The following is a 22,349-nucleotide window of genomic DNA, read 5'->3' on the forward strand; positions in this document are numbered from 1 at the left end:
AAAAGGGATTTGTCAAACACTTTATTGGAAGAATGGGCAGACAAGCAGTAGTCTGGGTCCTACCTGGTGTTTATTAATGTTTTAGCTAAAAAAAACAACACAAAGGAGATGCGACAGGAAGCAAAGTACAAAACACATTCAAAGTGGAAGCAAAACATGCGCTGCCGTTAATTAACATTGAAGCAAATATCTACACCAGTGGGCCTTAATTCTATTTTAATCAAGCTGATTACTTAATGGGTGGGAGCCTCGGCTCAGGGATGACCTCAGTGGTACGGCAGCCTGGATGTCACAGTAAGCTGCGCTAATCCTGTTAGCTGCTGTTAGGGCATCACGGAGCATCGCGGGTTGCGTGAATTAAGTGGGGTCTTGATACAGCGACTGTGTCGCCGTTTGTCCTCCAGAAATGCAACTCAACTCAAAATTAAGGTACCGCATGACTTTTTCCGACGAGGAAAAAGTTTAAAGATCGACGATGGAGGCGAATAATCAGCTTAAAACTATCTCACACGCACCAGCACGTCACACGCAGATTACACCGTTGAGGCAAATCCAATTGAGAGAAACCAAGCAAACATGAAAACCTCTATGTTGTTGTCACCTGGCTGATTGCTAAACAATACTAATCCAGAATGCATACGCCGCACAAAATGAGGAAAAACTTAAGCTATGACAGTGAAATGCTAATTCCTCGATCTCCAGTACTGATGTCACGGCTGGGCCGATGACAAATCCCCATCATTAATTCAAACATTCTGAATTATCTGCATAGACCAAAAGCTATCTCAAGTGTTCCTACGTACAGTGTAACATTCTAGCTTATTGCATAGCATTGAGGTTAGCATTAAGGCTACGTTCCTGTTAAGGCTTTTCTCAGCGTAACCCAGGAATATGAGGCCTCTATGGGGAGTTAAGGCACCGCTGTGGTGTTTCACATTCAAACACAGGCTGATTCAACACGAGTTACACGGCAAAAAAGTATAAAATACAGGTATCTAAGAGAGAGAGAGCGAGAGAGGGGATTCAGGTGACACCGTGCTGCATCAGCGTCACGATTTGGGTGCCGGGCAAAGTCTGTGCTCATATCTGACCGCCGCGCTGGTTTCACTTGAGGAGGCTCTGGAGCATGGCGGTGGCGTACGTGGGCCGGGCCTGCTTGTTCTCGATGGCTTTCTTTAGGTACTGCATGCCGTCACAGCGCTCCCAGATCTCTTCAAACTGCCTGGGGAGGATTTCGGCACCCCTCTTCCTGGTCAGACCCGTCTCCTCCAGACTCAGCTCGCACATCTCCATGTCGTCTTTGCCTGAGGAGGTGACAAATGAGTAAATACGTGGGGATTCTGTTCTTGCTCTCCATGGGTGGACTGCCGAGTCACCTGCGACCAGCACGATGGGTTGCTTGTCCGGGTGAAGCTCCATCTGTCTGGCTATCCAGGGTCCGTCAAAGTGGGCGTACCACCAGCCCTTCTTCTTATTGTGGGGGTCTTTGTACTGGTCCGCGGGCCTGATGAAGGGAATGCGGAAATAGCGCTGCTGGCGGTTCATTGTCACTTCCTGATGCTGCCCCGTGGTTGGGGGAGCTGGGTTCTGCTCAGCTGCAGCGAAGAAATGGAAATAGTGTTGTTTCACTTCAAAGCCTTCCGTACATACACCATCAAAGAACAGCGGTGACAGGATGAAAACAGCTTTAAGCCTCTTTAAAAATGGCCTTTTTGAGACCTTTGCTGCACCAGGCTAAGAACGGGAAGAACCCAGAACAGGATCCAAACATCACGCGGAGAGGCTTTCAGGAGCCATCACATCAAAGGAGAGAGGGGAGTAAATATAGCGGGAGCACCGGCGGATCTAATGTCCCCGTTCCCCGTCAAATTTAATATTTGTTGATGAGATGGAAAAAGAAGGGAAATGCAGAGCACCGCTGAGCTCTCGGGCGGCTAAATAACATTTGCACGTGGGCGTGCATGTGTTGGTGCCGGTGACCATGCTTGGTTGCGCCCTGCATTAACTTAGCAAAGTGGCGAGGCTGTCACGCTAGCAGCTAGCAAACCTGACAGGGCATGGCTCCCAGTTATTTCCTAATTAGAACAAATATTTCTGGCAGAACCAGACAGGAGGGAGGCTGCGGTTCATCCGCTCCCAAGTAGCTGATCTGTGTGCAGGTAGGTCACGTCAGTGGAGCAGGAAACACGCACAGGACATCAAATATAAGACCAACCATAATCGGTGACCGATTTCGGAGCCCTCTGATCGCTTCCGTCATCGTTACGCTTCCTGTTCTTGGACTTCCACGCGTGGTAGACCTTGAGGCGCCGGTGGAACTCCTCTCGGCAGGCCGCCAGCAGCTCGATGTCTGTGAGGACACAAATGATCACATCTCCAAACATCAGCGACTGCATCAAATACGTCGCTGAGCGTTTTAGCGGTAGCGGTGCTGCGTTCAAGCGAACCCTGCAGCAGCTTGGTTGTGGGTTCTGGCGCTTGCACTGTTTTCCACTTTAATCAACCCCAGTCCCACCAAAACAAATGAGCCAGATGTTCCTGGAATCACAACGGGACCCTCGCTGACCAGATCGCCTTCACAGCTATCAAAGGGCCACGAGCACGCCGCCATGTTGGCGGTGCTTTTTGTGCCGCCTGAGATGACTGGCGTGGAACGGCCAGGAAGGGCAGGGGCCTGTCATTGTCCGTAATGGCGATAATTTCCCCTCTCCGACATTTAACTGCCTGCTGATGAGCAGCTAACAGCTGTTGCAGCGTCCAGATTGGTCTTTTGACTTTCTGGGCACGCTCTTGATGCAGCTGCATCCTCAGATTACGCACACAGACGAGAAGGTGGGGGCCGAAATTTGCACGCCGCAGAAAGCCGTTATCAGTTGTCCCAATAAATGTGGCGGAAGAGCAGCGCACAAACACACACAGACACACACACAGGCCATTTCTTTTAATAAGGCGGAGTCATGCTGGATGTGGGCGTGTTGGGAATTTCTCACCGCAGGAAGTGTTGATGACATCGCGCAGCTCAGCGTATTTCCACTTGCTGAGGTCGTGCTTTTTCACACCGGCGGCGGCTTTGGTTGCCTGCACCTGAGGACCCCTGTGGCGAGGAGCAGACAAAGACGAGTGAGTGGATTGAGGGCTTCCGCCTTCCTCCGACTATAAATCTGATCCTGTTCGGACACTCTGGTGGGAGGTCGTTTCTTAATGCACACGGGAGTTCGTCGGAGTTACAGCGCCGAGAACCCCCCCCCCAGCTAAAACAAATCTGTTATGTCACCTTCCTGGATCTGGCTGAGAGGAGGAGGTCCATTTCCAGGCAGAAGCCACGAGCATGAAGAGGAAAAACCAGGTATAATTATGCTTCGACTGCATCATGTTGTCTGTCTGTCCTTCTGCTCGAGTCGTCCGATTAAATGAACATTAAAGGAGCTCAGCGGGGAGCTGATTGTGGTCTCACACCGTGATCTTTTAATTGTAAAATGCCTTTTACCCCCAGAATTATGACCACAGGCAAAGTCACACGGAAAAATGGAAAAATGAGGCAGCAGGAATCCGCTGCCAAACTTTGTTGGCCAGCCAGGTGTCCAGCTCCCCTGCTGAGCTGAGTCTGCTAATTCAATAATACAAAAGGATTTAGCTCCTCTATTTACAGTCCGTGTAGCTGCTAATGTCTCAGGGTGCAGGATTACTGATCCTTCAACGGTTAGCCAGATTACAATGAGCATTTATAATTCCTATGGACTGGAAAGATGAAGCGGATTCAGGATTATTCTGGATCAAGCGTGTGCCGATGATGTGGCAGGAGGTGAGCGGGAAAGAGAAGCTTCAGCGAGAGGGGTGTGTGAATGCTGCTGCTGGCTGCACGCGCTCGTGGCCGTGAAACACACGTGAGGCTCGGAGGGTTCTTGGCAGCAGAGCTGCTCGTGGTGGCGTTCAGGTGGCGTTCAGGTGATGCCAGCGAGATAATGCGATAGATCTCGAGACCTCACCTTTTGGTGAGGAGTCCAGTTTTAGAAGGCATTTAGGCATCAATCAGTCCATAAGTAATAATTAGTGTTACATATTCACCTCGCCTTTGGTTGGTGATGTTGTTATTAAAAGGATTAGACCAAAACTACAGGACAGGACCGAATGGACGGGGACGAGCTACAGGAATTTGTCTCCATTGGAGGGGAACCTTAAAAATTCAATGTTACCCCAGCGAAATAAATCCAAGTGAATTTCATGAATTAACCATCAACAGCATTTGATTATAAACTATAGATGAGGATTGTATGGACCTGAAGGCACCCTATAATTCTACACAGCTAATGAATGTTAGTAATTAGACTCTAAATTATGACTGTTCTCTAAGCACTAAGTACACATAAATCCACGCAGACGGTGCAGATAACGCCCGCCGGGTCATTGAATCGCTGCGTTATTATGACTGCTTTATCAATTTTAATGAGCGGATGTGTTCAGGACTACGGTGCTGCTCGTGTTCGGCGTGCTCGGGACAACGGTTAGGCTGAGCTGGGATCTTACATGGCTCTGGCTGAGGATGACGAGATAGGAAGCTCTGAAAAAGACTCAGCGCTGCGGCAAAAGACAGCAAGAAGGAAACAGGCGGTTACACAGTCAAGCTGACGTCAGAGCGACAGCGTTGTGTGACCCGGAGGTGTTCTGACGCTGGCGCCGCCCACCTGCGCAGGCTGGCGTCCGTCTGCCCCTCCTCGCTGATGAGCTCCGCCTCACTCTGAGCGATCCTCATGGCTAACTCCCGGTCCCTCCTCTCCTGCTCCAGCATGGTGGCCTGCTGGGCCTGCTCTTCCCGCTCCAGAGCCAGCTGAACCTCCAGCTCCGCCTGGGAAACAAAAACAACATTTCTGCTCTTAAACTCCACATAAACCTCCTTTCCGGCTTCCTGCCTGATCCTCAGAGAACTCTGCAGCCCTGCTGCTTTCCCAATCCCGATTAAGACATTTTTATCCAGGTTTTATGCTGCTAATAAAGCTCTGTTGGGCATTTGTCTAGACAAAACAAGGGATCCGACACAGCGCGGGTCAAGAGCAGTCAGCAGCTTCCAGCCTATTCAGTTATATGCAGTTTCAGACAGTGGCAGCACACATGTGAAATGATGTAGAACGGCCCAAATAAAGTCCAGAATGGAGGAGGTTTATATACCGACGCCTCCCCAGTTAGGAATATATATTATTCATAGTGTTGGCTCTTTACTGCAGCGGATAAGTGGCGTCATTATATAGCATTATATTCCAGAACAGCTCATCTAAATGCTGAAACAGAAGTCACCGTTCTCTCAGAATAATGGTAGCCCCCCCCCCCGAACATCTCATGAGACCGATCGCTCACATCTGAAGTACATTCATCACACGACTGTGAGAGAGATGATTACTGGATGTGCTGCAGCCATAAAACAAACTGATGAGGGTCTGGTGAATCGCGGGAGTGGACGTGTTAGAAAGCAGTCAGAACGGGGTACGTCTGGGTCCCAAATGTTCCCCGTTGCAGATGGGATCCACGCACGCCGCAGAGGCAGATTTTGCAGGGTATCTCTGGAGTCATGCACATTATGGCAGCTTAGAGCAAACTGCCCAGATACCGGAATGACAAATGGATCTGGGGACAACAAAGACCGCGGTGGCGTCCGTGGAGGACAGAGGAAGGTCGATGTGCGACAGCTGTGGGTTAACGTAGATGAAAGATATCAGATATTGATAAGGTGAATATGAGAAAAAGCTTCCCTTTGGGCCGAGGAGAAACTTTTAAATCGAGTCGATGCAACTGAAGAGTCCTCGTATTTTCTTGGCCAAAGAAGGAAAAAGAATTCCCAATTATTCAGACGTGATTGTGATTACTAATGAAATGAATCAGGCACCACATAGTTCACCACTCGCTCGCCATCGCACTGATGACGGGAGGGAGTCCGGCCCGTGCGACAATTTGAGGGATGATAAGTAACATCCGACCTGCATCGCTTTCTCCTCCTCCGCTCTCTTTTTCCGATCTTCCTCCTCCTGCTTCCTCTTCATCTCCATCTCCGCTTTACTAAATTGTGGACAGAGGAAAAAGGCTCAGTGTGACACCATTACATTCACTCCCCCCTCCGCTGACCCCTCCGTGTCCTTAGCTTACACTCTTCTGTCATCTTCCTCTTGCTTGCGTCGCTGCTCTTCGGCCTCCCTCCTCTTCCTCTCTTTCTCCATCTCCCCCTCAATTTTTTTCAGCCTCTCTCGCTCTTCCTCCTCTTGCTTTTTCTTCTGCATGGAGGTGAGGAGCTGCTCTGAGCGCTTCACCAGCCCCTGGTACTCTGTGTCGATCTCTTTCCAGGTGATGGTCAGTGTGGCCTGGAGTGAGTCAAGAGGAAGAAGAGATGATGTTAGAAAATCAGGGAATACACTGAATCTCTAAACAGACTCACTATTGTTTCGATTAGAGCCGGATTTTAAGGCTTACAGCTGTCTAAATAGGGTTGATAGTGCAGATCAGAGGAAAAATAAGATCCATGGGGTCAAAAGAACTGCCTGGAGAGCTCAGGGAGGGAGCTGTAGACAGATCTGGACCAGCCTAGAAAAAAGATCTGCTTTATTTATTGTTTCTAAGAGCACGGTGGGCTCCATCATTCCCATACGAAAGACATGTAGGACTCTTCCAGGGTTCTTCCTACAGCTGGATGTCTGATCCTGTGTGGGGGTGGAGAAGGTTTCAGTCCGACAACCAAAAAACTGGGGTTTATGGCAGAGTGGAAGACTCCCAGGACCCCCAGTGATTGTGACCTGAGACTTCACCATAAACAGGGAAGTCTAATACTTTCCATACCTACTGTATCCATTGTGTAAGATTTCAGTGGCTAAAAAATGGCGGGATAGGGATCTTCATTTTATTGCTTCTCTTTTCCAACACCTTGCTAGTGGGTCTTTCACCGTGACTCGGCGTCTTCTGCATCAGCTTTCCCATGTGGCGGTGCTGACTGACACTCTGAGGCTGATTCCCCACCATGCTTGTTAGACAATCAGCAGGCAGATGAGAGGTCACCGCGATGGAACGATTCATTAGTGGGCTCCCTAACAGTTGAGCCGGGTGGAATAATGACAAGGTCCCGTCCCCGAGGTACTGAGGCCTGGATGGCAACTGATGCAGCTCATGCATTATTCACCCCGACACACCATCGCAATTGAGCAGTTGGGAGCGCTACTGCCATAACAGCCGACACTAGAGATGCTAATATGCTAATACGCTAAGATCCATGGGCGACGTGGGAGGTGGACTGGGTGAGAGGGGTCATGAGTCACAGGTGCCTCAGGTACAGGTACCTGTTGGTTGGACAGAGACGACAGCAAAATAGTCCAAGAAAAAAGAGCTGATATAATGGAGCAAACAGCCATGCTAAATTCTTATCGATCCCTTTTTTCTCTGAATGTGTCTGTGTTTTAAAACTAAGTCGATGCATTTGATTCTGAGAAAAGGTAAAAAAAAAAAGTTATTCACCCTGCTGACATCCTCTGTTTATAAAAGAGGTGAAGAAGGACGGAGCTGCTCGCGGTCTGATCGATGGCTCACCTTTATCTTTGCTAACAGGGTGTCAATAGCGGTGGCCAGCTCCTGAACCTGTCTGGCCATCTCCGGCTTGCCCTCCTTCAGCCCGTTCACCACCTCGTTGAACTGCTCCATGTGCTTCTTCAGGTTTTTGACCTTTACCATGCCATCGATGCTGTAAAGCACCAGAAACAACTTTAACATAGATTTAGACGAGCAAAAGGCACAACAGCCTACCAAAAACTGAACAATTAGCAGCTGCTCTTAATCATCATTACTATTATTCATTCTACACGGAATACACCCCATTCTGTTTTGTTTGCATTAAAAACAGGTATATGACATATCAGCTAGCACCAGACAGTACGTGTACATGCTGCTATGTAAGATTTCCCTCACAGCCATAGATACACACTGCCGCTCACGATCCAAACGTGTTCCTAAAAAGCTATCTGAAAACAATCATCTGGATGGCTGCATTCCCCAGAGCCATTAAAAACACCCTCCGGTGCAGCAGGGCTGTATATTTTCCTCTAAACAGAACAGTGATGTATCACTTTCCCACAGATAACCTTCCGCATTGATTTGAGGTCTCCAATTCACAGAAAAGCCCCAAAACCAAAAGGCCCATTGTCCAGTAAAGGATGGAGACACAGGGGACACTCACCGCGGCTTGTGCTTCCGTCTGCACAGCCACATGCGGACCGTCTTCTGAATCTTAATGCAGGCCAAAGCTCTGTAGCTCATCTTGTTCCGAACTAAAAAAGAAAGGAGAAAAGCCATGACTGCACGATAACGCCATCTAAAACCATTTTCAACGTTTAAGTAGTTGTGAAGGTGCATCGAGTTCCTTTGGACACCTGAGAGGCACGTGTTCACGCAGGGGCAGCGGGTAATGTAATCACCTCGGCTGCTCATAAAACAAATCAGCAGAATCCAGCCCGCGCGTCTGCATATGATAAAACCAATAAGTTCCCATAGAGCGTAATGGCTTTGGCATCTGCTCTAAAATACTGGTGCGATCTGCTGGAGGCTGTAGTTTTAAATTACGCGAGTAGATGTGATGTGAATATGATTCATGTCAGCTAAATCCTCCACTCATCCGGCGCCTGATGGAAGAGGCTGTTTATCACGACGGTGCGCTGAAGAGGCTGCAGAGTGGTGACTTATTTTAAATAGTTGTTCATCTCTTTTTAAAGTCTGTCACGAGCCTGGGGCTTAAATCAGTGATGAAAGAAATTAGAAAATAGTGCAGCTTGTTTGCAAGTTGCTCCATTCCAAATGTGCACAGTAAGTGGTACATTTGTGGTGAGTGAGGCCTGATTTTAAAAAGATAAATTAAAAAAAGGGTTTCTGATAAAACCATGAAGGTTCCAGTGTGCTGCACCTACGTTTGATGACAGACAGGCTGCACCACTGCACCTTCTTCCAGCAGCTGCACACCAACCAGGTGTTGACCTTCTTCAGCAGCTCCGCGAGGTGGTCCGGGTCAGACTTCATGATCTGGTCGAACTCTGCGAACTGCGAGGAGACACGGGACCATTGGCGAGTGGAGCTTTCGGGGATTTCCTGACCTCGGTGCCACCCTTACCTTCCCGGGGCGGAAGAACACTCTGGTCAACCCAAACTTGAAGTCATTGTCATTCAGTCCCAGAGCTTTGAACAGGGCCTACAGGGGATGGAGCATGAGCAGAGTAAGTAAGAATAAGAAAGAAGCTTGGCGGATTCACTGCTGCTGCACCTTGCAGAAGAGTCTGGGATTGAGGCGCGTCAGCTTGTCAGGCATGTACTGTTTGTACATGTTGTAGAGCGCGTGGAAGGGAGCTCTGGAGGGGAAGCCCCCCTGCATCAGGTCCAACACCGACACCATGCCTGAGCAAAGACACACACGCAGCACGTCACACACGCCTCTGCTTCATCCCTGCCAGGAGCACACTTCAGCTTCCATTTAATACAAGAATACACGGCATTCCGTGGGAACCGATGTGAAGAAATAGTGGCTTAAAAACCATAAACGCAGCGTTTTTGTCCCACCTGAGCACTGCAGCTGTGACAGAATCAGAGCTCCTTCGAACTGGTGGCTGACCATCTTCAGGTTGGGTTTAACGCATCGGATGAAGCTTGAGCCCTGAGAGTGCAAAGGACTGACCTCAGAGCAGCACATACGCGTAGACGTCTGCCCATCTGACGCTGAGGCGTAATCGCAGCTAAATACTCACTGTACTCCGGAGCTTTTCCAGCAGCAGGTTCAGCTGCATCTGTGTGAAGAAGAAGAAGAAAAATGGCCTGAAGAAACATTTGAAATGGAGCCATTTGACTTAAAAGGACAAAGTCAAAGCAAATCAAAGCTTCAGTCTGACATAAAGGCCGTCTAAAGGAGATAACCAGAGCCACAGCAGGAAATTATAATCCAAAATGCCCCTTTTTATTCACAAAGTCAAGGTGACAGAACAAGAGAAGGAAACTTTCATCCGTCACCTTAAACTTGTTGCCAACGCTGATGAAACCAAGCTTGCCCGACTTCTGTTTGGAATCCTTTGTGCTGTTGGAGTTCTCAAACAGCTCTTGAACAAATTTGTCTTTGGATTCACACACTAAGCTTTCCAAGGACATGTGGAGGGCGTCGTTATTCTTCTCCACAAACCGAGTCTGTAGACACGAACAGAGGGTTATGCAGCAGCGATTTCACGCGGCCGTTCAAATCAAAACTCAAAAGGTGACTAAGAACTTGATTCCACTTCATAAACAAATATCTACTGTTTCGTAGCAGACGGCTCCAGCAAAATGCCTGATGATAAAACCCTCATCGTCCCTCAGATTTCTGTGAACGGCCAACTTGGACTTCCTGGGGACCTGAGTGTGGAGAAGGGGAGCAAAACAAACAAATGCCATCGTCAGGATCTTTCTAGCAGAGCTGTTTATCCACCCCAGCTGGAAAATGAAACAAATCGGTGGAGCCGAGAGTATTCTTTGGGATAAAAGTGGAATATATGTGAAAATATGCAATCGTACGGGAATTATGGATCGAATCTTTACCTTAGCGGCAACATGTAACAGTTTCAAGCATGTTATTATCTAAAAATGCGATGTTTTATCAGCTGGGAAACAAAATCACATCAAATGGGTTCATTGTATAATCTGTGTCATTTTTGTTTCACTAATGTAAAAAGGTTTGACAACCGGAGGACCGGCCTTTATCTATGTAATAACTTTTCCTGCAGCGGAGAGCTGAGGCAACCAGCAACCTCTAATCTTAAGATTGAATTGATGTCAAGGCTAGAGATCTAAAGGGATTTCATGCTCACACAGATACAGGCAGCGCGGGGAACAATAGTGACACTGACAAGGGACAGAGGATGGGGTGGGACTGGGTGTCACTTAAATAAAGGCTTTTAAAACAAGCAAACCTCAGCAAATGATGTCAACGCTAGTGCAATTACCAGTCCGTTTCCCTCATAAAATAACTTCTAGAGGGATCAAGTGAGAATAAAACGAAGAAGGGAGAGTAAGACGAGGCCTCACTGTCAGCCTGAAGTGGTCTTTGTGCTGGCTGTGAACAGCTACAGTGAAGTGCTGGTCGCTGGGCTGGGGGAGACGGTTCTCCTCATCCAAAATATCCAAGACTCCCACCATCTTTGCCTCCACTAGATCTGGAACCAGCAGTGACGCTTCATTAGAACCTGAATTCTAAAATGGACATTTATGAAAATGCCATGTGAAATAATAAGCAGGTACATGGAGCCGGAAGCCAACGAGACCACAGCTGGCGCGATGATGTCACAAACCTCTGGATCATTTTTACTACTGTATGCTCCAGTATTAATTATCTCATGCCTTGTTTGCAACATGCTACCCAGTAGAGGAGAAGATCTGCATAAAAAAGGCACCTGTGCATAAATCATCCGTCTTGATGGGTGAATTAATCGACAGGCCGAGTGGTCATTTGCAAGTCATAAATGTTATCAGAGGCTGTCAGTTAACCCCACACCTGAACAGCCGCAGCCTTTGAAATACAAATGGGAACGCTGGCTCCTTCATGCGACTAACACGAGCATCCGTTTGAAAACAAAGACGACAGAAACGAGCGCGATCTTCCCGCCGCATCGAGTGGGCCCGTCGGCCCCCTCCGCCGCTCGTTAGCCCGGCTCCCGCGGTATGCGTGGAGGCGACGGCGCGCCTCATAATGAGACGGCGGCGTTATTGTCACCCTGCAGTGTCCTTCAGTTGCTCTGAAGTTGAGCTCGCAGCACGGGAAATGGGGCCCAAATTGAAATCCACGTGGGTGAGCTCTTGTTGCACTTGAAACAACCGTCGTGCGCGCGTGCGGCTGCGTGTGGGTTCGACAGGCAGCCGCCTCGCTGTCGGGAAGATGCAACACATGCAACACATCAGCCTAATGATGTTCCAAAGTGTCGTTCCGGGGCCTTGCTTGTCGATGTCAGTGCACCTCCTGCATCGTACAGTGAATCCAGACATGTTTGACTGGCGACAGTCGCCATGCGTGAGATGGGTCGTTAGCTCCAGGTGGAGACATAATCAATTTCTCCCTTCCTCAACCAGAACAGCGTACACTTGTATTCTAGAATATCTTTATGCATTCAAGGCTGGAGCTGACATTTGCTCACCTATACAGTCCTGGTTGTCAACGTAATGCACCTCGTTCACGCCCAGGCCTTCCTTTTGATACAGTTCTTGCTCCTAAATAAGGCACAAATAGGAAAAGCTAATGTTAACGCAGCGTTATGAAACCATTCCTTCATATTTTCATGGCTAGAGAACCACCGCGATGAAAACTAGATGCAGAAAGAACAAAATTCAAGATGATTAGGGTGTCTGAAGCAGAGCAGTTCCACTTTAAATGGAGAACTTGGAAAAGAATGAAGTTATAAGATCACAGAGAGATAAGCCTCGTCATGTCCCAGGAGAAATTATCATTCTAATGAGACAGTCTGCGAGGAACAATTTAAGTGCAAAAACCCTGAAAAAAGCAGAGGGAATGAAGAAAGGGAGGCCTTGCGTGCCAGTTTTCTCCCAGCTTGTGAAAGAATCAGCAAGTTTGCGTTGCCAGTGACGTGTCGCTGCGGGTTTTCCTGGGATAATTAATAAAGCCACAGCAAATCACCTTAATCCCCAGGCTGCCCACCCACCTCCTTCAGGATGCGCTCGTTGAAGAACTGCTGCAGCTTCTCGTTGCAGTAGTTGATGCAGAACTGTTCAAAGCTGTTGTGCTCAAAGTACTCTGAAACGGGAGGAAAATAAATAACAATATGCAACGCGGCTAATTAGGGCAGCAGGGGAAGTTTGTTCCTAAGCATAAACTTAACAGGCGTGTATATCTGATTGGGAGGAAGCTACGGGCCAAACGTGATCGGGTTTTATTACCAAACCCAGCGATGTCCAACACTCCGATGAAGTTGGAAGATTCCTTGAAGGGGAAGCATTGGTTCACTCGTTTCACCACGTGATCAAACAGGCGGCTGTAGACGGTCTTGGCCAGAGCATCGCGGGCGTTATTTGCTTGCTCCACCTTGAGAGGCACCCTAAACGGAGGCAAAGTGGGACAGTGAGAAACTGTCTTAAAGTAGATTGTTGCAATCTCGCCAGTTTCTCTCGTCAACAGCCCCATTTCCGCGGCTGCTGTTGTCTGGATGCGGCGTGGTCGCCCACAGGGATGTTCCTCTCTGGCCTCTATAGCGGAGGTTTATTAAAACTACACGCTGAACTTTAACCTCTGATAAATACTTCAGTGGCGCTTGAAAACAATTCACCATTAAATTATCGGGAAGGATTATCTGTATGCACAAAGCGCAGCTACAGCGTGACCCAGAGATCAAGTAGGCTGTCCCAACAGGGAGGATGGTGAATGTGAAATCAAAAAGGTCTGCCCTTTGCAGGCAGATACTAAGCAACCCCTTCTTTGATATTCAAGCTGTCCTCCTAAGAATAGAAGAAGACCTGATCGTTTTAAACACACGTCATGCTGTAAAGTGTTAAAATTCATCTAGCTGATATCATATGCACATGAGTTAGAGACTCAGTGATCCCCCACACACCCCTCCTCTCTACTTAACCTCCCAGGGGTAGGGTGGATCTGTCTGGGGCATAATGACAAAGCCAGCTCCACCCCCCCCCTGCTGCACCTGCTCCCCAGACACTGAGCCTTTACTGTACTGCGCCACACTCCCTCTGCCTCTTCAGATACAGGTTGCATTATTTATGTGGAGAAAACACTTTGAGGCCAGACAAGCATCTGGCCCTCCTGCAATATTAATCTGTCAGACCCGGCTCTATCCCTCAAACACCACATCATCACCAAAGTACATAAAAAGTGCAGATATTTTATTAAAACATGCAGGAATACACTTGCATATAATTCGCTAAAGTTGACATTTCCATCGGTGTAATACTTGACAATAAGGCTGTATAAATATTCAGTGTCTAGACTGAATATAATCAGCTTGATAAACACACCCCCAGTATTCACCCGCTGCTGCGTTCGTTCAATCCTGATGTTTGTCTCTGTGTTGGTTTAACTTTTCCACAGAACAATGTGTTACTGTGTGTTAAAAATGTGTTAGAAAACAACACACACACACACACACACACACACACACACACACACACACACACACACACAAATGCAGAACACTTCGTGGCAGAGTGCTGCGGTTCTCACTTGATAACTGTTCCTTTGGCGCCCCCTGCTGTCGTGAGCATGACTCTCGTTGTGAGGCTCACACGCAGATCATCCTGGTCCAAACCCAGCAGCTCTGCACAGTACTGCAGAGTCTGACTTGACTGATTCTTCAGAATGCAACCACCTAAAGCATAGAAGAGTTTAAAAACGTGGCCCCACTGCAAACATTTGTCATACAATTACAGTCTTATATCACTGTGGCTTCATTGCTTATTCAGAACTGGCTTAGAAAAGATTATATAATAGATTTTCAAAGCAACTAAAAATGCGAGGGTTATCAGAACGACACAAAAGGTCAAGTACAAACTGAACAATCTCCCAGATTTCTCTATTAGCTGGAGTTATTAAGCTAAAAGAGCCCTACCTGAGGAGCTTCCCGTTTCTTCGAAGCCGACATTCCCCAGATGGAGAACACCCGCGACCACCCTGAACAGGTCCAGCTTCTCCGTGTCATCCAGACCAATCCTCTTCATGGCCACACACATCCTGTTAAAGTCGCCCTTGTCGTCCAGCAGAGGGTCTTTCAGAGCGCCGACCTTAAGATGCTGCCCAACAAGTCAGAATCAGTCAAGATTTAAACGGGAAATAAAAGAAGATATTTAAAGAGTACATCAAACATGCAATTCATGTAAAGGCTGTACAACAGATCTCCTTCATCTAACCAAGCACACAATAAAGATGTTAAAGATTTATCTTCAAAAATCCAGCATTTACCCAAATAATTCACATCCTATCAGCTGGTGAAATGATGCAAGCGTCAACACAGACACGTAAGCTAACATGGGGACAGACCACCGACTGCAAAGATCCACGTAAATATCAATGAAAATATTCTACTGTGGAGCCGAGTGCCGTGAAAACGATAAATCGGCAAACATTGTCTTTTCCCACTAAGGCGACACACCAACGAGCATGCAAGAAGGAGGCAGAAACGTGCATTCTTGCTTCCTGTTTGCTTTAGAGAAAAGGCAGCTAAGCAACACCTGAGGGTCTCAGGGTGAGAAAGAGAGCAGGAGGAACACAGCTGATGAGGAAGGAAGGATCACCTTGTTGTCCTATGGTACAGGGATGGACAGACAGGTGGAAAACAATAAAGTTAGTGCATGTTCATAATCTGCAATATAGTGACAACAGTATCAGTGCTTCCAAAGGAATTCAAACCACAGGAACAACATGCAAGACAACAGAGTTGAGCTCATATTTGCCCTGAGAAATCCTTAATTCAAGAGGAAATTTCAGTTTTGCTCCTGCCAAAACGAGGAGACTATTTCAAAATAAATAAATGTAAATCCAACGCTCTCTGAGCTCGGAAACATAAATGGATGCGTGCATTTAAATTCCTGCCTCCCTTGTATCTCGCAAATTTAAATATAACCGTTCTAACAAGGATGCCACGATATCAGCTTTATTTACCAGCACCCAATTTTCCCGAAGCTTTAATTAACATAAAATATTATTCCAGCTGAGAAAAGGCGAAGTGAAACACATAATTAGCCCCTGAGAGAGCAGCGCGTCACACTTACTCGGCTAATTGTTTTATGATATTAATAAGGGGGTGTCAGAACCCAGTCCTCGAATGCTGCAATCCAGCCGGGTTTTCTGTCCCTCTTGGGCAAAAACCGCTTTCATCAAGGCAAGTTGGACCCAGGTGAACCATCGCCTACCTGGTAGTGTAGAAAACCCGGTTGGGCTGTGGTCCCCGGCGGACTGGGCTCTGAGCTCCCTGCCCTAAAGGCTGGAGCACAGGCTGACGTTCTCTATCCGGATACATTATTCTATACGATCCATCCAAACCCGTCCGTTCTCTATTGCTTAAAGCATTAAATATTGTTAGCGGCCAGTGGTGAGTGCAGATGTTGCCTCAGAGACCGGACCACAGCTGTCCGAAACAATTATCCACTGGGGCGATTCAAGTGAAATGGGATGTGACGTTACCTCGGGACTCTTCCGGTTCTGCATGATCTGCTTATCGGAGTCCAAACTGGCGAAGAACCTGGTGCATCCTCTGTTCAGGTACTGCGAACGAGAGGAATTCATTGAAACACTGACGAGAAAAACGATGCGTTTGACAAATGACAATCAGAGGCTGCGCTAATATTTCTCGCAGGGGGGACGCGTTATTGATTTCCAGCCTCTGAAAGATCTGCTTTGCTCTGTTCCAGTGCTGCTTCACAGCTGACTAACAGCGAACGGCGTCGGGTAATTGGCTCTGTTGATGTGGGTGTCACTTCAGGGACCCGATAACGACTCTGTGAAAAACATTCAAAGCAACAACTGGAGCTGCTTGCTGTTCCGTTAAGTGTTGTTTTGTAGGGCATGTAGGGAAAAACACCTTTGCACGCGCCCGGATTGACTTTATAATCACATCCAAACAGGAAGGAATTTATCTGTGTAAGACTTTCTCTTCTCCGGAGGGAACTCCTCATCGACACTAAAAATAAGCTCATGTGACGCCTGGATGGCAGAAATGGCGGGATTATTAATATTTAGAACGGTCGCACGTACGGCTGTGTCTCCCACACACTGACCCTGAAGCTGTCAGGAGAGTCCAGGTGCAGCTTCTGCTTCAGCTCCTCGGACGCTCCGGCACACAGCCTGTAGAAGATGTGGTAGTTTCTCTCGTCGTTGCTCTGCACGCAAATCCTGGACTTCTCCAGCAGGTAGTGAGAGACGAACCCGCCCACCACTGCGTTCTGAGGACAGGAGTCGCCGTCAACAACGCACGCACTACCCGGAGCCAAATGTTCCATTTCTCAGCGTGCGTTACCTTCTCATTGAAGTGTATTTCCACAAACTTCCCAAAGCGACTGCTGTTGTTATTCCTGACCGTCTTTGCATTTCCGAAGGCCTCCAGAAGAGGGTTAGCTGATGTTCAAGACAGAAAACGCCCATTCATTGCCCCACTGCCCCCACATACGGGAATAGGGAATAGTTTTGCTCTGTTGTTAATTCACCTTCAACAATCCTCTCGTCGATATCTTGACCGCTCCCATACGTTGTGGTGAGATATCTGTGCAACAGGCGTGAGAGCCAAGCAGCGGTGAGGATGAAGCAACAGAAGATGAAGAGCAAATACAAATGTTGTCCCTCTGCTGGGAGACAGACCTGCAGCGTGTTGCCGTCTGGGAAAGATGACCTCACACTAACCTGAGCACAAACTTGGTATTTTCCGTTTTCCCGGCGCCGGATTCCCCCGAGACGATGATGGACTGGCTCATCTTCAGGACCTTCATGTCCCGATAGGCTTTGTCAGCTAAACACGCAAAACAAATGAATGTAGAAAAGACCTTTAGCTGTACTGCATAATTGTGTTATTACCTAATATTAAATGAGTGACTCAAGCTTCCCACTACGGGTACGGTGGCAGGTAAAGCTCTTACCTATCGCGTATACATGAGGCGAAAGCGTTCCCAGCGACTTCCCCCGGTACTGCTTGATGGCATCAGGCCCATACAAACCAGGGACGTCGTAGTACGGATTGACAGCTATCAGGATATTGGCTACATAAGTCTGGAACAGAAAATAATCCACTTCACATGGAGAAAGTCAACAACTGAATAAATGATTAAATAATGAGAGCCAACAGGTGAAAATGAGCCGACTGGGACACACCCACCCATCTACCATCTGTCCCTTATATCCTAATTGGGTGACTGGGGTCAGATTGAGTTTGCTAGTCTGACAGTTTGACCCTTCCCTCTTTACCACCTGCAGCTTTTCCCCACTGGGAAGCAAGGGTAAGGATCCCTCTCTCCGTCTGTCCTGCAACCTGTTACTCTATCTGCTTACGATGCACCACAACAGAAGGGATGCAGGAAACATACAGGAACCAGTATAGCGTTAGCCCATAGCGACAGATAACACCATAAGAGATCCAAATGCAATGTTGGTTCCCTGAAGAGTTTAACTCCTCTATAAGACCTCAGGTACTGCAGATTACCGAAGGGAAAAAGGCTAAATGAGAGGAAGGAGAAGCACATACGTAGATGTGGTCTTTATTGTATCGCACTCTGACGTTGTTGAGCAGCGTAGCCTCATTCAAGTACATAAGGGAACCTGAGGGTGATAGTGACGTCAGATAAATGAGCTCATTATCGGGATTTTTGTTCAATACTTAGACAGCCACCGGTGCGTTCACTTACAGTTGTCATCTACGTGTTTGTTGACGTCGTCCTCAGCTGGGAAGACTTGGCTCATGGGAGCGAGAAAGGTCTGGAAAACAAACGAACCAGTCAAACCTGAGATTATTGCCCAGGTTTACTGGTTCCTCTGAAAACTGCTCCACAAAACAATTGTTCGCCAACCCCTCCCCCCTCCGAAAATGTATATTAGAGATCATAAATAGATTAACAGACAAGATTAAACATGAATCATTCATCACACTTAAAGATCCCAGTAATGATGTTCTGCAGATGCGTTCGCGGGCTAAATTAGCCGGCGATGTTCTCGCTCTATTGTTTAAGAGTCTGAGTTAATGGAAATAAACTCAATGGAACAAGCCGGCTGTGAGAGAAACAAGGCCGCAGACATGGCAGAGTGATGAATAATTTGGATGTAGAGCAACCAGATCTGAACACCTGAGTGAGTACGTGCATGCAGCAGCCACTGTTGTGAGTCATGTGACATGATGAAAGCACACCAGTGGTTGGTAACGGTAACATGAAGTCCCCTCATCAACACCACTCTCGGTTTATGAACAGGCAGTAAGCATAAACACAATCTGCTCTGTGTGCCTGTCCACAACAACCCACGTGACAAAAGTTGGACCAAAGCAACCTACAGAGAAGAAGTGGAAGCTGGTATGAGGTTCGAACACGGAGCCTGCAGCGCTAATGAGCAACGCGGTGAAAGAAATGACCCTCAATGGGCCTTTTATTCTCTCAGTGAATGGAATTTTGAGGCATTTATGCTTGGGATAAATGATGAGGGGCATCCAGAGATCAAAACATGAGATTCACTCTGGCTCATTCTGTTTGTTTTTTTTACTCTGAAACTACAGCCTGGACATTCTGATTGTTCACATGTAAGTTAAAAGAAGAAATAAAGATGCTATCTGTGTATTTGTGCAAATTGTAGGAAACCACAACACTGATGGGGGGGTACTGGTGCTATGCATGTAGTTAGCATTACTAGTTTCTAAAATATCTCTTTAAAAACATATATAAAAGAATACGTTACAACAAGGATTGTTATTAAGTCCCAAAGAACCACCTTCATATATAACTAAGTGTCCAGAGTGAAGACTTCCTGGGACACCTGAACAGAGCAGAGCTGTCATTAACAGGATTAGCAACACATGTGAACATGTGTTCTCATCTCAGCTGGGAAAATTCTCCGCATTAACTGCGATGGGAACGCTTCACACGCTTGAGCGCGGCGCACCGCACGTGTGTCACGAGTGGCTTGCTGGGGACAAGAGACGGCTCAGGTGTAACATGTGGCCTTTACCTCCTAATGAGCAGCTCACCCTCCGGGCAACACTATCAGCACGCCTGCTGCTGCCGCTTCTTTACTTATTTATACCGGCGTGCGCTCGGATTTCCCACATTGGCGTTTAGCACCTTCCTAAACTGCCTCTTTGGACTGTGTGGCAACGTTAAAAATAGTTGAAATGGTTTCATACGTGACTGCGAACAGGTGTGTGTAGCTCCATCTGGAAATGGACCTCTGGGGCGTGTTCACCTGCGTGTGTGTGTGTGTACCTGTGTGTGTGTGTGTGACCCACCTTGCCCTTCTGGTTCAGCGGCTCTATGGTGAGCGCGTCAGCTCCGATGTCAACGATCATGCCCAGCTGGAACCCATCGGCGGGGTGGGGCGCCCACACTGGCCTCCCATCCTCCATGACTCACTTCTGGTCGGCACGGCAACACAACTGGGTGAGAGAGTGACAGAAAGACGGACACAATGAAGTTAGAGGGGAAGGAAAAAACAAAAAAACACGCAGCCCGAAAATAGAAATCCAAATTACACGCTGCGCCTTTGCATGTAAACTGGAGGCTCTCGGCTCAGCGCTGCTTGTTTAGACGTGTAAAAGCTGCCCGCTACTACAGAATCTGAAATGATTTATGAAACCAAAGAGGGAAACCTGAAAGGAACCAACTGCCCTCAGAAAAAAGGTCAAGGGTTGTTTGAATTAAGTGCACGGCCTTGAACATTTTTAGTTACACATCCGACGAGCACATTCAGACAACAGCGTCTTCCGATACCATCGGGTCGGAGGTTAAAGCCGTGCTGCACGCCTGACAGAATCAAACAAACAACCGAGCATCTTCTGGGAAAAGTGCTGACGCGACGCTTCGGTATCCTCTTTTCAGGATTAAGGTCAAACACCAGAGAGAATAGTGCAGGTCCTGGAAACTGCTGACGCATCCTTTAATTGGGACTCACCGTTGATCAGGTACAGCGACTCAGCAAACAGGAGAACTGGAAACACGCAACCAGTTATGATCTGACATTCTTCATAGATCACCTCATGCTTGTTTAAAAAAAAAGCACCAGCACAGAAAACCCCAGAATGTTTGGGGAATGTGTGTGTCTGCTACTGAATGTTATGACTCCGATAAGACGGGAAGACAAGCCTGCATCTGTGATTATTGCGATGCCTTATTTGCATTTTTAATCAGTGTTTGGAAGTCCACTCGTTACCCTGCTGTCAACACAGGCCTTTACACCAGAGGCGAGCTCGTCGTTCCAGAGAAAACAAACTTGTCGCACAGCAGATTGAACAAATAACTTGAGTCGACTTTCTGACATAACAAGGACTTTACAAAATGTGGAAGGACACAGGATAAGATTAGCTTCACAATGCGTTAACTTCAGCCTTCACAGGGAGGCGCTGGGGGGTGGGGGGGCATCCTAAAGACTGTCCTCAGATGCCAGATAATCACAAAGCTACACTTCCTCCCTTCAATCCAAGTTTAATTAAAGTGCCTCAATGCAGGAAATTCATGTTCAAAATGACAAGGGTGCCGCCTTTGATTGGGAAATGTGGTAGAAATATTGGTGCTGCTCTTCAGGTCTCTGACTTCTGCTCATTGGAGACCTTCGGGATCCTCCGGCTCTTCTTACATCAAGTCAAAACGCAGCCTTACACGCAATAGAACCATCACTGAGGCCTCTCCATGACAGCCCAAAGCAGTTTCACATAGGTAACTTTGACTAAATCCTCTTAGTGTTTGACCCTAATCCAGATGGACACGGTGAGACGCTCCGGCAGATTCAAATCTGGCAAATAAACCTCACCAATAATTTGCAAGGCAATGCAAAACAGAGGGGTGCTGCGTGTAGGCCAAGACACACACACACACACACACACACACACACACACACACACACACACACCACACACACACACACACACACACACATCCTGTCTCTTGTTTCCTGTCCGGCCACCAAATGTAAAGGAACACAGAACAGGAATTAGAAGAGAGAGAAATCAAAATAAAGTCCATAAAAGCCTCTAAAGGGGGCCACAGCCACGACGCTTATACCAATCAAGTTAAAGAAACCGTGCCAAAGAGTGTTTAAACTATTGTGAAGGTTAGGGATTATTATAACACGACTTCCTATGAACACAGTTATTCTTGTGAAGGCAGTGTTGCAAAAAGACATATTTACTGCCTTTTTACTGTGTTTATGTCTCACTTAAGTTTGACGCATTTCTCACAGTGCAGGCTCAGACCAACATTACTATTTTTTTAAATTAATTCTAACCTTAATAATTAGCATACACAGATATTAGCATCAACACCATTCATTCAAGAAAGTCCGTCATCATCCAGTTACAAGTTTGAAAAAAAAGTGTAAGAGTTATATAAGAGCATCGGCGCTTACGATTTAAAGGATCCTCCAGAGGTTCAAATGTGCGTTCAGGGCGACTGCGGGGAGTTGAAAGCCTTCATGCGGCTGTGCGGATGCAGCAAAGGTGCAGCCGGCGGCTCCGTCCTGGACCGGGAGGTGCAGGATGACAGCTCACGGTCCGGTGGGCACCAGTGACGTCACACACATGAAGGCGCGTTGGCGGACTGCTCGTAATATCCTGTATTCGGGTTTTCTTTTCCTTTTCCTTTGTGATTTCTTTCCTTTTCAGCCAAACACATACCTGTACTTACATGAA

At 47.5% G+C, this 22,349-nt stretch overlaps 1 protein-coding gene across 4 annotated transcripts; it reads right to left on the reverse strand.

The window, feature by feature from the left end:
• Positions 1-4: 4 nt before the first annotated feature.
• Positions 5-22,225, reverse strand: myo6b (myosin VIb). Of its 4 annotated transcripts, XM_057059272.1 has the most exons (34): positions 22,067-22,225; positions 19,956-20,102; positions 18,373-18,442; positions 18,213-18,286; positions 17,611-17,740; positions 17,378-17,483; positions 17,185-17,240; positions 16,998-17,095; positions 16,759-16,923; positions 16,166-16,246; positions 15,277-15,285; positions 14,595-14,775; positions 14,210-14,354; positions 12,916-13,073; positions 12,681-12,772; positions 12,159-12,231; positions 11,056-11,183; positions 10,291-10,386; positions 10,012-10,182; positions 9,753-9,791; positions 9,568-9,661; positions 9,275-9,405; positions 9,125-9,202; positions 8,925-9,054; positions 8,201-8,291; positions 7,558-7,708; positions 6,133-6,344; positions 5,967-6,045; positions 4,683-4,843; positions 4,525-4,575; positions 2,991-3,094; positions 2,216-2,350; positions 1,377-1,595; positions 5-1,304 (listed from the first exon to the last, which is right to left on the reverse strand). In XM_057059272.1, exons 2-34 carry the CDS (start codon positions 20,070-20,072, stop codon positions 1,105-1,107), a joined length of 3,825 nt encoding a protein of 1,274 aa, XP_056915252.1. In that variant the 5' UTR covers positions 20,073-20,102; positions 22,067-22,225; the 3' UTR covers positions 5-1,104. The 4 variants fall into 4 exon arrangements, with proteins under 4 accessions (XP_056915252.1, XP_056915253.1, XP_056915254.1 ...); XM_057059273.1 differs by lacking the exon at positions 15,277-15,285; XM_057059274.1 differs by lacking the exon at positions 4,525-4,575.
• Positions 22,226-22,349: the final 124 nt, after the last annotated feature.

Source organism: Takifugu flavidus, chromosome 16 (genome assembly GCF_003711565.1).
Source record: "Takifugu flavidus isolate HTHZ2018 chromosome 16, ASM371156v2, whole genome shotgun sequence".
In the NCBI taxonomy this organism is placed as follows: Eukaryota; Metazoa; Chordata; class Actinopteri; order Tetraodontiformes; family Tetraodontidae; genus Takifugu; species Takifugu flavidus.

What these genes read in the sequence shown, in the direction of transcription:
- myo6b (XM_057059272.1), bottom strand. Translation starts at nt 20,072, where the DNA reads ATGGAGGATGGGAGGCCAGTGTGGGCGCCCCACCCCGCCGATGGGTTC. An exon ending in TGACAACCAGGACTGTATAG is followed by an intron (nt 11,184 to 12,158) that starts GTGAGCAAATGT and finishes TGCTGGTTCCAG; the next exon opens with ATCTAGTGGAGGCAAAGATG. An exon ending in GAGGAAGATGACAGAAGAGT is followed by an intron (nt 6,046 to 6,132) that starts GTAAGCTAAGGA and finishes TCCACAATTTAG; the next exon opens with TAAAGCGGAGATGGAGATGA.